This window comes from Passer montanus, unplaced genomic scaffold (genome assembly GCF_014805655.1).
Source record: "Passer montanus isolate IOZ18808 unplaced genomic scaffold, ASM1480565v1 scaffold22, whole genome shotgun sequence".
Lineage (NCBI taxonomy): Eukaryota > Metazoa > Chordata > Aves > Passeriformes > Passeridae > Passer > Passer montanus.
The window spans coordinates 525,717-539,649 of NW_024366815.1; the positions used below are offsets into that span (position 1 = coordinate 525,717).

Consider the following 13,933-nt stretch of genomic DNA (forward strand, 5'->3'; position numbering starts at 1 on the left):
TACCACTTCTTAAATGCTTGAGTCCTCTTCACACTGGCACTTCTTAAGAGGGTACTGTTTGAGTTCTAGCTTAGGTGCACACATGGATAGCATTTACATAGTCTTTGACTGCTCTCTCTGACATCCTTGTCCCTGTGATGCCAGCTCCAACTGTGGATCAGACAGACTCTGGCATAACAAATTAAATATCTAGAGGAGTACTAAGGATACCATTTATTTTGAAAATCACTAAAAAACCCAAGCAAAACAGTTTATGGCAATACAGATTGACATAGAAGGGACAGAAATCAAAAAATGTACAATCTATTTCATGTTATTGCACTGACTTTTTTATAATATACAAGGCATATTAAACAGTTTTAATTAAAAGAAGTTTTATTTATATAAATAAAAGTGTAAATATACAATATTATACAATAAGTGTATCAGACTAACACACAAAATCTACCTACAGTGGGATCCCCATTTCTCTCATGAGCTAGTCTACTCTTCATCAATATTTTCACTTGTACATTTACATAACCTAAACATAGAAACAGGTAAACATTCCCATCTGGGAACACTTCCTTCAGAATTTGACAAGAACCACTGCAGAACATTTATCAGGGTTAATTTTAAGTGAGGGTCATTAGGAAATATGAATCACTTAACAGTTTCTTAATATTTATCTGTCCTTCTATTATTTTTTTAGCAATAAAATGATCAAATGTTTTTCCCTCCCTAATCTCAGAGTTTTCAATACAGGTGCAGTCCCTAGAGAAGCTGGAAAGAGCTTCCAGGTACAAAAGGTTGCAGAATATGCAATGGCAGCATCTCACTGCTCTCATATCCGTGATGTGCACCTTCAGCTGCCCCAGGCCTGGATGCACCAAAGCCCTAAACCTTCTCCATCTAGGAGCAAACTCCCCTTATGCGGAATGCCTTCAGCTCCCTGGTGAAGAAGTGCATAATTTCATCTTGATTTTTTGCTCTTCTAGGATGCAGCTGCCAAGTCTCTGCTCTCCTAGAGTTTGGCCAACACTCCAGCAGGGTGAAGAATCACCATGGAGACTGATATGCTAACAGCAAGGCCAAAAATGGTTGTGATCCTACTGAATACTGATGAACTAATGCAACATCCTCTATCATTTTAGTGCGACCAGGCTCTCAGAAAAAGAACATTTACTTTGCCACGTGTGTAACCAAAATTCTACTATATCTGCTTGGTCTAAGCATCTTGTCTGTAATCAAGCAGACACCCATACTGCATAAATCCTGGAGCTTTTTCAGGGCATGTCACCCCAAGAGAGATGTCAGGAAATGCTACTGTAATCACACCAACATCAGTGAAGATGTTGTTCTTTCACAAGGAAAAAAAAAAAGGTATTTTCAGGAACAGAAACAATCAGGGTTAAATACAATTCTTCTGCTTGCTCTAATGTTAGTAGAGAAGTGTTATCTTTCTACCCATAGTAACTATTATCAGATTTAAAACATTAAACCTATCTTTTAAATTATAGCTACTACTGAATCACACACAAAAATCCCCATTTCTGTTTGCTGTTACTCAGCCAACACTTATCTACGTGCATGTAAAATAAAATACTGAACAGTATCTGATTACTGAAAAAAAGCCTTCTAAATCACTCACAATGAACAGTACCTGCAAATAAGCATCTGAAAATACCACCACGAATCATCTTAAGACACCTCAAATTAACTTTAATTTACAAAATGAAGCCTTTACCTTTGAGCTCACACCAGTTTAGGAGTGAGGGAGACATATGCCTCCCTGAGATGGAACCTTCGGAATTCTAGACTGTGGACTGAAAAAAATGCCATTGCCTAAAACACAACTGTGATTTACCACATTAAAGTAGCAAAAAGTCAGTACTGCACTGCACGTATTATACGTATACAGGTATGCATTCACTACGCTGCATTAAATTCCACATGCATTTTATGTATCTATTATACACTCTATTACAGTCGGATTTTGGTCATTCCTGAACAAGGCCTCACCATTCAGCTGTCCCTGCTGAATTATCTTCTCCCTGTTTTTCAGCAAATATGCAGGGGTAAGCTCTTCTATCCCATCACAGGCCTGGAATCTGTGTGGTCCTCCAGCCCTAAGAGCTGCATCTTCCTGAAACCTCTCCCACCATGGAGGTGACCGGAGGCATGGACCAGTCCCGACAGAGTGGCTGAGCTTTGGGTTCTCAGGGGACCCAACTCCACAGTCATCTCACAGCACTGAACCTGAATTAGTTTCAGCAGAAATCCTGCAGGCAAAGGAGCTGTAGGACTACATACAGTATTGCCTTTCCTGTAACCAAAAGCTGCATCTCTCCCTGGATTCACATGCTAATATGTCACTGAAAAAGAATTAAACCTATTTATTCATTTTTAGGCAAACATTGCACAGCTTTTCTATTAATCTGGTCTCAGGTTGCCTTGCTGAACTGAATTTTCTTCTGCTCATCATGAGCTGCAGTCTAATGAAGCTGTCACAGAGATGAACCCAAGCGAGTTGCTCCACTAACCTGGAAGCAATTGCTTCAAGCACTGCTGAATAAATGTAAATAAATTGAACTACAGTATGATCTTGGGGAAGGGCCAAGTGACAAGCCCAGACCTTTTTGTAACAGCTACGCAGTGTCTTGGCTCACTGAAAACAGAGGCAGCACTTCAGACTTGGACTGGTTCCAGGCCGAGGACTCTTCACCCTGGGCATGTTGGCTGCAAGCAGTCTCCAGCCTAATGTGATGTACAACCTGAGCACTGTGGAACAAACAACTTGTTCTCAGCTGATAAGGACACTGGCCCATTTCCTCCTGTATGCATTTTATGTTCTTTAGCTATCCCAGATGTAGGAAGAGAAATAACAGAGTCTAATCTCTTGCACCCATACACTCTCCTCCCAGCACAGCAGACTAAGCAGCGTGGCCCACTACTGATACCTCTTCTGTGAGTAGAGGTGAGAAAATCCAAACTAAGCTCCTGTGGCATTGCAACCCTCTCTCTTTTGCTGTACCCAACAACATGGTTTCCCCCATCTACACAAACAGTTTTCAGTTTCACCACCCAGAACCCTCAGTATTAGCCCAGTCCTGACGCAGTTGGGTGTACTTGCATCATCCACACGCATATCCTCAACCCACTCTCACACAAGCAAAAATAAATACTGGACAGGAGAAAACAAAGAAGACCAATTAAAAGCCACCACAAATATGGCCAGCTCAGATTTAATCTGTTATAATCCCCATTTTTAGATCACCACTTTTCAGCTTGAGTCTTTCAAGCTGGGCAGCCTTAAACCTCTTGAAGATAAATAAAAGCAGCCCAACTTGCAGACGTTCTTAGCGGTCACTGAAGCCTGTGGGATCTGTGAGTGCTCAGCACCTGAAATTATCCCCCTTTAAAAAATATATATACTTTAAAGGTGCCTAACATTAGAAGCCTAAATTTGAAAATTCAGACCCCAGTTTTTTTATCGCCCCCATTTTAATAATAACTAACAACTCAGTATACACCTTGGTGGACAATCACCTATTATCTGGACATAATTTTCTTACAGATTTCTACCACATTAACACCAAGTGCTGTCAGATACAAGTTGCACCTAGAAGTAGATTCAGTTGTAGTGGATGCTGAGTTAGTTCATTAATTTTAAGAGGATTTTTCAGCTTTGCAATAAAATGCTTGTATTTTAGGCATACAAGTTGTGCAAAATTATACTCTTTTGTCATGCACTTCTAGCAAAACTGCACTTAGAAGAATAAAGTGAGATTGTTCCAGACATTCTCTTATTACAACAAAAAAAAAAAAAAGGACCAGACCCTAAGGAAGTGTCCTTAAGTCTTATTACAGCTTAGTGATATAGTACAGTCTAAAACCCACCCTTGTCAACAGGATGGCAACCAACAAGTTCTACTACCAACACTCTGCAAGATACTAAAAATATCAGGGACAGGCACAGTGTTATTTATCTCAGTCAAAATACTTTAAATCAAACCCAGGAGAGGTCTTGAAGTTCCAATAAACCTGCCACATAATACAAAATTGTCTCTAACTTTTGGCTTCCTTCATCCCCAATCATTAGGTGAGATCTTTGAAGCTCATCACACACTTGCTCAGTGGTTCTCCAAGGCTCTTAGCACCTCTCTGTAAAGCATTAAGACACTTCTGTGTGGCTTTATAAACAAAGACAGCTTTTAGACAGTTATAAATGGTTTGTCTTAGCAAGTGTGATTAGACGTAGTGCTTCCATCATACTGCAGTTCTGTGTTTTCTGATTAGCAATTGAACAGGCCCCTCTGGCACAGATTTAATGATGTTCCAGGCATCGTAATGCATGAGCCCAATTAATGACTTCCCACTAACAGCAAGAATTTCATCTCCAGTTTCTATGTTTCCAGATTGCTCCGCAGCACCACCTAGAAGAAAAAGTGGGGGAAGGTCAGTGTTAAAAGAAAGGGAAGTGAGCCCACAAAAATCTGCTTTCCACTGGGATGAAATAAACCATTTTTTCCAACTTAATCCAATTTCAGTACAAGTTACTTATGTTCACCCCAGGTCTAGCAAGCTACCCAATGCTGCATCTCACAGAAAAGGTTATTTTAACCAAGATAAAACCTTGTTCTCAGAAAAGGTGTCTGGTTTTGAAGGAAACAACATAAGTGTATGAAACATGCTGAATGTTATCTCTGTAGTTGTAAGAAAACCTGGTTGATAAAATAACCATGAAGGTTGTATGTGACATGGATGTACTTTCTCAGCTTTAACAGGGTACTAGGCAAATAATGCAACAGACTGTAAAACTTGGGATGAACAAACCAAACACTTGGTAGCAAACTTTGGACAAACACCAGTCACAGAAAGCTCCTAGAGAGAGGCATACCCTTCACTGCTGATGAAAGTATGTTTTCTGTAATGATAATTTAACAGGCATGAGCCATCACAGCGAGGGGAAAAGGATTGTATGTAAGGATGTAAATGAATGAGTTTAAAAACTAAGCATGCCATTTACCCTAAGAAGCACTTTCTAGAGAGGGAAAACACATACACACAAACTGATAAGCAATTCAGTAAATACATGTTTGACTTTTTTATCTTGATGAGGGAATAAAAGTAATTCTGTGAAAATGCTGTGCACATGTAGTTTCATCCAGAGTTTCAGCTGCCTTCAGAAAGGGTCTTACTTTTCACTAAACTGACATGTGACATATGAAAGTCACAGCAGAGCACTGGGATTTGTTTTCTTTCTGTGCATGGTTCATGTAAGTTTAACTACCTGTTGACAAAGAAAGCATCCATGACTGGCAGTTTCTGGTTACAAATATCCCATATTCTTAGCAAAATCTAATATTAATATTTAAAAAGAAAACAAAAGACAAAAATATGGTAACATTCATAATTGGGCATAATGCAGGGAGGTGCATCAATACCAGGCTGGTTATATGCACTATGCATTTCACAGAAAAGAGAACTGGATAAGGCATGAATGCCTTAGACCACTATATAGATGATTGCTGCTATAGTCTAATGTCTAGAATAGTGGACAGACCCATACTTGGTAAAGCAGATTGCTTCACATTTACTAGCAAATGCAATCCCTAGCCATTCCCAGGAGCGTTTTTCTTTTAATGACCACTTTGGCCTAGTAAGTGGCAATAAATGAGAGCCACAAAACCCACCCTTTCTTCAAAAAAATGCTGAGTACAGTAATTGAAATGTCTGTACAATGCACAGACAAAAGGAAAACTGGGATAACATCCACTGCATACAGGTAGTACCTTTAAATATCCTTTTTACAAGCAAGGGCTTATCTCCAGCAATGGAAGCCTTTCCACCATCGAGACTGAATCCCAAACCAGCAGAGGTTTTCAGCAATTCAACACAGATTACATCATTCATGTCCAGGTTTGGATCTGCAATTGAACATGCACAGCATCTTGTTATGCAGGTAACAGTAAACAGCAAGTTGTGTTTGGTTGGTTTTTGCTTTTGGTGCAGTGACAGGACAATTCAGAGTTCAGTTACTGAGACTAGGAGATGACACCAAGTTTCTCAGAAGGGAATATACTCTATTGTAGCTGTGAATGGGAGACAGTAAAGATGCATTTACACACATGGACATTTTCATTTTACATGTTCAAAGAAAACCTGCCAAGGCATCTTTTTTTGGGCAAAATTATAGCTAGCCAATTTAGCAAATACTCCAAATATCAACAAAATAACTGAAAAATTACAAAAATACGGAGTGGAGAGCATTTCTTTTTCTTTCATTTACTCCCTTTGCTTATTCAATGAACTACATATTTTCAAGTCACAGGAATGAATGAAATGTTTAATTAAGCAAACATGTTCCATTCTCTTAAGAAAAAATCTGTAATCATTTACTAGGGTGAAAAATTGTTTCTGGTCTCCTATCTATGTATTTAATTATAATTAACTGTAGTTGTACCATGCCTCCTACATAGCAGATATTTCTGAAGAGCAATATTGCTGTAACTGACTTAAAACATTATTTTGCTTAGGAGGAAATAAATCTGCAGTTTTGAAAAACATTTTACAGGAAAACATGTAAAGGAGTTTACATTCTCCTTCGCCTTGTGTGAATGTAATAATTATGTAGTCTTTCTTATCACAAATTACTGCTACTGTTATCTTGGACAATTTTAAATATTATCTAAAACATCTGGAGATGTCCTTCGCCTGGAAGGGTGGAAAGACGTTCTGAATAAACCAACACTATTTTGTTTATGAAATAATGTTGCCCCCTAGTGCCTGGACCCAGCAGATATTCTGCATTTGTCAGGGTGCAGGATGTAGGGAGTTTAGGGCAGAGAGGGATTCTGAAGTAATTACACAGATTATATCAGGGGAGCAATTCCAGAAAGGCTGATCCATTAATTAACAGAGTGCTTTTTTCCTTTTTTTTTTTAAGCTGTGTTACAAAGTCGTATCATAAAACCCAGTGTAAGCATAAAACAAAAGAAACTGCTACAGAAAAAAATCCTTCTGAGAACAGTAATGATTACATCCAACAGATTAAAAATAATTGAGTGGCAGCTCCATGTCCTTGTTTTGGAGTGGACAGAGCTGAGTGCCCTGGAGGGGGAAGGGGGAAGCCCGTGGTCATCCCCTGCTCCCAAGCAGCACCATCCAGATGGGTGCTGAAGGGGTTTGGGTCTTGAATCTCAAAAAAAATTTCAGATGTCTCTTCCTGACACGCCAGGTGCAGCCTTTACACAAAAATGCTGTCTTGTTCCCAAACAGGAACCTAATATTCCACTAATAAATTTCCACTTAAACCATTTGTCTCTACTTTCATATGGGATGGCTGACTTAATAGGCTTACTTCCACTTATTGCAACATAAAAATAATTTTTTCTATGTTTCTAGTAAAAACAGTATGAAATCTGCTTTTACAAAGAACAAGCTCAGTCTCTATGTTTAAAAAATGGCAGGGCATAGGACTTTCTTTTTAACATTTTTTTTAAAATTAATTCTGGTTGTTTTCTGTCTTTCATTGACTACTGTTATTACTTAAAAGGAGTTTATCCTGGATTGGAAGAATATGTGGAACCACTTACCTAAGAAGATATTTGATTCAGCCCTATATTAGGTCTTCTAAGTTTGCACCTCGTTACAGTAATTTAAAAAAAAAAATAGCAACAACACAAACAACCAAATCCCAAACTGTATTTCGGTTCCAAAGAGAACAAATAAAATTTAAAGGTAATTTCATTTTCTCCCTTCAATCACATCAGCCACAGACGCTCTTAATCTAAAACACATGGACATTTTTCCCTTCAGTCTGCTCTGCAAAGGAATCCTTCCAACTATTCTTGGACAAAGATCATACCTGTTCCTATTTCCATGGAAACATCCTTTCCAGACCCCACACATTTTCTGCCAGTAGCTGATATCTCAAGTCTGGAGGAATTGTTTGTTTTGTCTTTTTCCTTCTGTATGACAATGACTGCATATTTGTACAGCCTTGCCTGATGAAGAGTATTCAGGACATCCCCATGGACTGAGCTTGCCAGAGATTTGCCATTGATTGATAGAACAAGATCTCCTCGATGGATAGTCCCTTCTTGAGATGCCACTCCCTTTGAAAACACTCTGTGGACCTACAAGAAAGGTAATTTTAACAAGGATGTTTTAACCTTGTGACCACACACAGTGTTCTATAGGCCATGCTGAACAGAGACACTTTACCAAAATTTGCAGCCGGTGTTCACTGCCTGCATATCAAGCACACAGCTTTTGCTCCAGTGACCACCCTCAAAGTGACTAGATAGAGCTCCATTTGGGGATGGGCGAATTCAGAGGAAAAGGTGCTGTAATTGCACAGTAATTTCTAAGCCAAAGGTAAACCAAGCCAGCGAGTGAATGTAATATCACAAATCACTTATGCTTTCACTAAACTCCTCAAAGGCCTTCAGTTAACATAGTTCAAGTGACACACAGGTTAAATCCACGTCCGTGCCATAGCAACCACCAAGAACACTGTGGTGTGCAACACCCGCTCCCCCAGTTCCCACTGAGTGGGACATGCATCCTGTGCTGTTTTCAAATGCACATTTCTAAACATCTGTGCACAGAAAAGCTCTGACTTACTGCAGCTGTACAAGTATTTAATTGTTTGCCTCAATATGGCTGATCAAATATCATGCAAATAGACGGAAAGGGATGATTTAGCAGCTTGAAATGCATTTTTCTAGAGAAAAAAATACTCTATTCAGGGTGGATTAAACTTTGAGAAAACTTCCAGCAAGTTTAGATGCGTGTCATTTACAAAAACGAACTCACTAAAAGCCTCAAGACCCAGTATTTAAGGACTTGCCTATTAGGCACTCTAATTTTAGCAGCCAGAATATGGTTTCCCATGGAGACAGTACTAGGTCTGCCAAGCAAATGTTCAAGGCAGCAAATCTGTGGACACAATTCTGCATGGCATTATCTTTAGGAATTTATCCTAATACCCAGACCAGCAGGAAGGCATCAGAAGCCTTTTGGCTGCTATTCCATCTCATTGCAGGGCCATGCTGAGATGGGCACCTGCTACAACCCCACAGATCCAATGAGGTAAATTTCCAGCCAGTCTAAGCCAGCATTCAAAGCTGGAATAACAGCCTCAATAACAGATGAAGGCATGCAAATGCAAGTGGAATACAGGGGTCATGTCCAAAAAATCTGCTGCCTTCCCTCAGTTGCTCATCTCCTTAGTAGCATAAAGCTTAAAAGCATTTCAATTTCTTCACCCAAGTGCGGATATAACAGCCCATCTAAGCAGCTCAGTACCCAGTGGCAACCTCAAATCTAGCTAGGACCCAGAATCCCAGTAGGTCAAGAACATGATTAAGATCCCTTTACACCCTCTGAACAAAAAGCATCAGAAAAGAGCAGGAACTGACACTCATTTCGTCTCATGGCTAACAGAATTCAGAAAAAGGAAGTCATCAATTCCTCGGTCTGAGAGAGCCCAAGATCTTATTTTTTAGGTAGAGTCACAGTCTCTAAGTAAGGAATTCTCTAAGGAACTTTCTGGGGTGGGACACTGTTGAGCCTTCCTCTTGGTCAGAGCTGCCACTGTTTGGGCCAGAGACAGGAAAAAACTTCTACAGTGAGAGAAGTAGAGGCCTGCACTCTAGACTTTGACCATATTCTAACTTAATGACACTTTAATATAAAATACATTTATTTATATGGGTCTGGTCTAAATGCGAAACCCAGAAGATTCCTGCAAGGCCTTCTGCAGGCCCCAAAATTGAGGACATATCCTTCTTCCAACCTCAGCATTTAATGGCTCTCTCTCTTCCAGGGCAGAATTTAAATGTATATTTTGTGTTAAAAAACCCATCACACAGGACATTAGTTTTCTTGGATTTTTGTCTCACTGATCTGTTTTTGAACAGTCAATTTTCACATACCCGTACCTTATCTTTGGTTCAGAATGCTGCTTAAGACTTAAAAAAACCCTAACCAGACAACAACCCTCACTTATGACCACCCACAGGTCTTACTAACTCGGGACATGAAATCCATAATGTTTGCTGAGGTCTGCAACAATCAATCTTGTGATCTGAAAAATCCTTCAAAACCTTTGCTGCACAGAGTTTCCTTTCAAGGGCTGAAAATGAAAGTGTCCCCTAAAAGGCTGTGTGCACTGCAGCTGCATGCAGAATTTTATTTACATGCATAGGATTTAGATCTAGCCCACCCCACCCAGTAACAGACTTTTAAAGCCTGAAAGCATAATTGTTATCCATCTCCAATAATAAAAATTACACTTCCCAGACACTGATTTCAGTAGCAGATGGTAAGCTGCTGCTTCTGAGAGACACTGTGAATGACTTGCAGTGAGTCTTGATAAATGAGCACTTGATCTAATCACCAGCCTACTTTAAAGTGAGCTTTGTAGAAAAATGACTTGCAGCCATCACTTACTGTGACTGATTTCTGTTCCAAGTCTATTCCTCCAGCAACACTAAATCCCAGGCCAGCTCCTTCTTCTTTGTGCAAGACTACAAAGTATGTGTCCTCTTTGCTCTAGCAGAAAAATGGAGGTGCACAAGAAGAAGAACACAAAACCAAAGATTACGACCAAGTACCCACATAAATTACAAAATTCCCAGTACCCACAAATTATGGCAGGTGAAAGGAGACAGCTCAAAGAATTAAAATTGAGACATTAAATGCATTTCACTTCATGTTACAGGATAACTCAGGTGACAAGAAAGGTTTCTTCAGTCAGTCCAAGGCTAGGAAACAAAGGCAAAATTAAGGCAGTGAAGTGGCATTAAACCTTAGGCAGCCTAATTTTTACAGGCAGTAATCAGTTTTGCATTGTTCAACATTTTGCAGTCAAAATTCAATATTCCCATACACCTTTCTGGACCAAGCACTGTACTCTTCAGTGAATTACTAACACTTTTGTTATCCAATTTCGTCTTCTTCGAAAGAGTAACACAGATGTAATGCAGGGCAATTGCATCACCCTGTTCTCAGCAAGGCTGGACAATCCTGCAAGGAGCAGTGTCTACATTACTGAAGCTTGGGAAGGTCAGATGGACAGCAGAAAAAACTGTTTCACTTGGGAAACGAAAGTAAGAAGCTTGTTAGTGACCTCAGCATGACTAAGCTGTGCTGTTGTAGAAATGAAAGCATCCTGCAAAGGAAAAAGACTGGTGCAGGTTTGCATCCAACAAGTCTGACACTGTCACAGAGATCACATTTTGTGGTATAAGGGGACCTACAGAAAGGAATTTGGTGGAACACAGTACCTATCTGTGGGGCAGAGCATCGGATGTGGGGAGTAGAAAGCAGGTTTCTCAGCTTTTCCCGAGGATCCTATCTAACACCAGTTATTTCCAGAAATTGCCAATACTCAAAGTAACAGCAAATCATTAGAATCCAATCTCTTAATCTATTTAGCATTAAATGATATATTTAGTTCACTAAACTCAACGTATTAATTCAGCATTTGCCTTTTGTTTCTGACAGCATAGGGAACCACAGATCATTAGATTTTGTGAAACAACAGTCAAATTCTTGGTCTTGTGGCATGTTTCTCTGCCACAAAGTGTCTGTGGAAGATTTCCTCCACTAGAGGCATTCCTGCAATGTCAAAAACTGATGTCACCCTGCTCCACATCACTGATCCATCAGCACTCAAGGGGAGAGGAGCAGTGAGGGCAGAAGATCTTTGTCCACAGCGCTTTGTAAATGTAAGACCTGCCTCACCTGTACTCAAATGAGAACACCTTTATGTCTGGCTAGAAATAATAAAATCAGTTAAGTAACTAGGCTAGCCCCTTTCCAAGCAATGGAAATACACATGTCTTTGACTGTTAAGTACTGTAGCAATCCTTTTTCTTCAACAGATCAGGCTCTTCCCAACCCATGACATCTCAACTTGTTTACACCAGTGAAGGAAGAAAAGAAAGTCAGAAGTACATATGTTATAAGAGTTATCCAAGGATCATACTGGTGTTGGGCCAGTCAACAACACAGTCTGGATACTGGCTTCCCATTCTCAAGGTGTATTCCCTCCCTCCTCAGCCCTCAAAGCTGCTCCTTGCCAGCACACATAATATTGGGCAGAGACCTGGCTGTAGAGGCTTACTGCTTTCCTTGGACACACAAAGGACACACCAGGCCTCCAGTAATCACCTCTGTTTAGACTCTTAGCCAAAGATACCAGTCATAGAGACCTAAATAAAATTACCATTTTAAAATTAATACTAGTAGCAGTTATTAAATGATAGCAGTAAATTCAGCTCTGTTTAATGCAAAGGATGGTGACAAACTCTTCCCAGAGAAGCTCTCAGTCCAAATCAGGCAGTCCGTCTCATTTTTCAGCAACTGGATAACTATGAAGAACTGTTCTATTGTACATTCAAAATCCACCATTTGAATAGCATAAATTTTTCCAGAGAATGTGCCACACTGGGCTTAAATATGGATAAGAAACTATGCAGACAAGGAGTGCATTCCAAAAAGCATTCAGCTTTATAAATATTTGAGCTCTCAGGCTTTGAAAAGTGGCATAAATAAATAATCTTTCCAAAAACACATGCAAAATACTTTAGAGAACACTTAATTACCTCTGTCCAGTTGTGCAATCCAATCCTAATTTTATCAGTAAACCTAGCTAGCCCTCTTGGCTCACCAAACTTTTGAGACTTGCATTCTTTAGCTATGCTGTCCCCTGGAAGGAGATAAAGCTGGATATTTTGGGAAGGTCCTTTTCCCCCCAGCCTGTTCTATGTTTGAAATTGCAATCTTTGTGAACAAATCTCAAGAACCCTCTAGATGCAGCTCAGCCAGCAGTTATGCAGACCAGATGGCAATTTCCCTTCCAGCACTGTCATTATTTTATCAACTTCTGTTCTGATTTTAAAAGGATGTGGATATATCCCACAAACAGAAACACCAAAAGCAGGGAAGTAATGTTCTGGCAGGCACTTCACTTTGGGAGCCTTCTTCAAACACCTACATAACACCTACATAAAGCAGGTTATCTTGATACAAAAACCAGTTTCCACAGAAGAGAACAGAAAGGCCACAGGAGTCTCTTATAAACCCTTCAGCAGCCACATTGTGGTGTTCAAGTTCAGCATTGAACAAAATAAATTCAATTTCTGTGATTGCAGCTTCTAGCCAAATGCACCAGGCACAAAGAGGAGCAGAGCTTCCCCTGCATGGTGGGGAAACTGAGTCTGACCCAGATGGCTGGTGGAAAGCTAAATTCTGATGTGCAGGTACTGGGGAGCCCAGATGGAAGAATACTTTTCCACTCAGAATAGGTCTATTTATTGTGACTCATAACTGCTTCTGAACTTCCTTATACAAAAAGCTATTCAAAATTATCACAGGTTTATAGCAGGCATTTAAAACAAGCATTAGTAAAATTAACATTAACTGTAGTTGATAGTAATAGCCAGTCGTGGGACTACTGGAGGAGCCCTGAAACAGTCTGGAAAAGATTTTATCTGAGGTTTAAGAAAACCCTCAAAAATCCACCAATAACTCAGTGTTATCTTGTAGTTTTTACCTTTACTTGTGCTTTGACTTCTTGGAGCATAGCATCAACATCACATTTTGGTACTACCACTGCCAAAACAGATTGCAGTTTTTGCTGGTCCAGGCTTGAGATGAGCAGCTGATCCAAGCTAAAATAAACATAAAAAGACAAAAGAGCTCTATATTTCCCAAATTTGTAGAGATGCATTTTGTGTATACAGTATAGGCTGTATTAGGATAAATGACAAAGAAGGAATCACGAAAACTGGTAAGAAATTGTGTATGCTAGGAGAATAGGAAGGGGCAGAGAAAATTATTTAAGAATAACTCTCAAAGTCAGTCCCTGTTCTGTTCCCCTCATCCTTCCCTAATGGTTTTAGCAACAGACATTAACAGGAGACAGCTACATCTGAAG

At 39.7% G+C, this 13,933-nt stretch overlaps 1 protein-coding gene across 3 annotated transcripts in view; it reads right to left on the reverse strand.

Moving 5' to 3' along the window:
* Positions 1-357: 357 nt before the first annotated feature.
* The window catches only part of PDZD2 (PDZ domain containing 2), a 138,663-nt gene continuing 125,087 nt past the window's right edge, over positions 358-13,933 (reverse strand). For all 3 annotated transcript variants that reach the window (XM_039709869.1, XM_039709868.1, XM_039709865.1), the window contains 5 exons: positions 13,550-13,667; positions 10,441-10,542; positions 7,850-8,120; positions 5,775-5,909; positions 358-4,415 (listed from right to left, as the gene is read on the reverse strand). In XM_039709869.1, the coding sequence (XP_039565803.1) occupies positions 4,249-4,415; positions 5,775-5,909; positions 7,850-8,120; positions 10,441-10,542; positions 13,550-13,667 (793 nt within the window). In that variant the 3' untranslated portion in view covers positions 358-4,248. The remainder of the gene's footprint in view (positions 4,416-5,774; positions 5,910-7,849; positions 8,121-10,440; positions 10,543-13,549; positions 13,668-13,933) is intronic.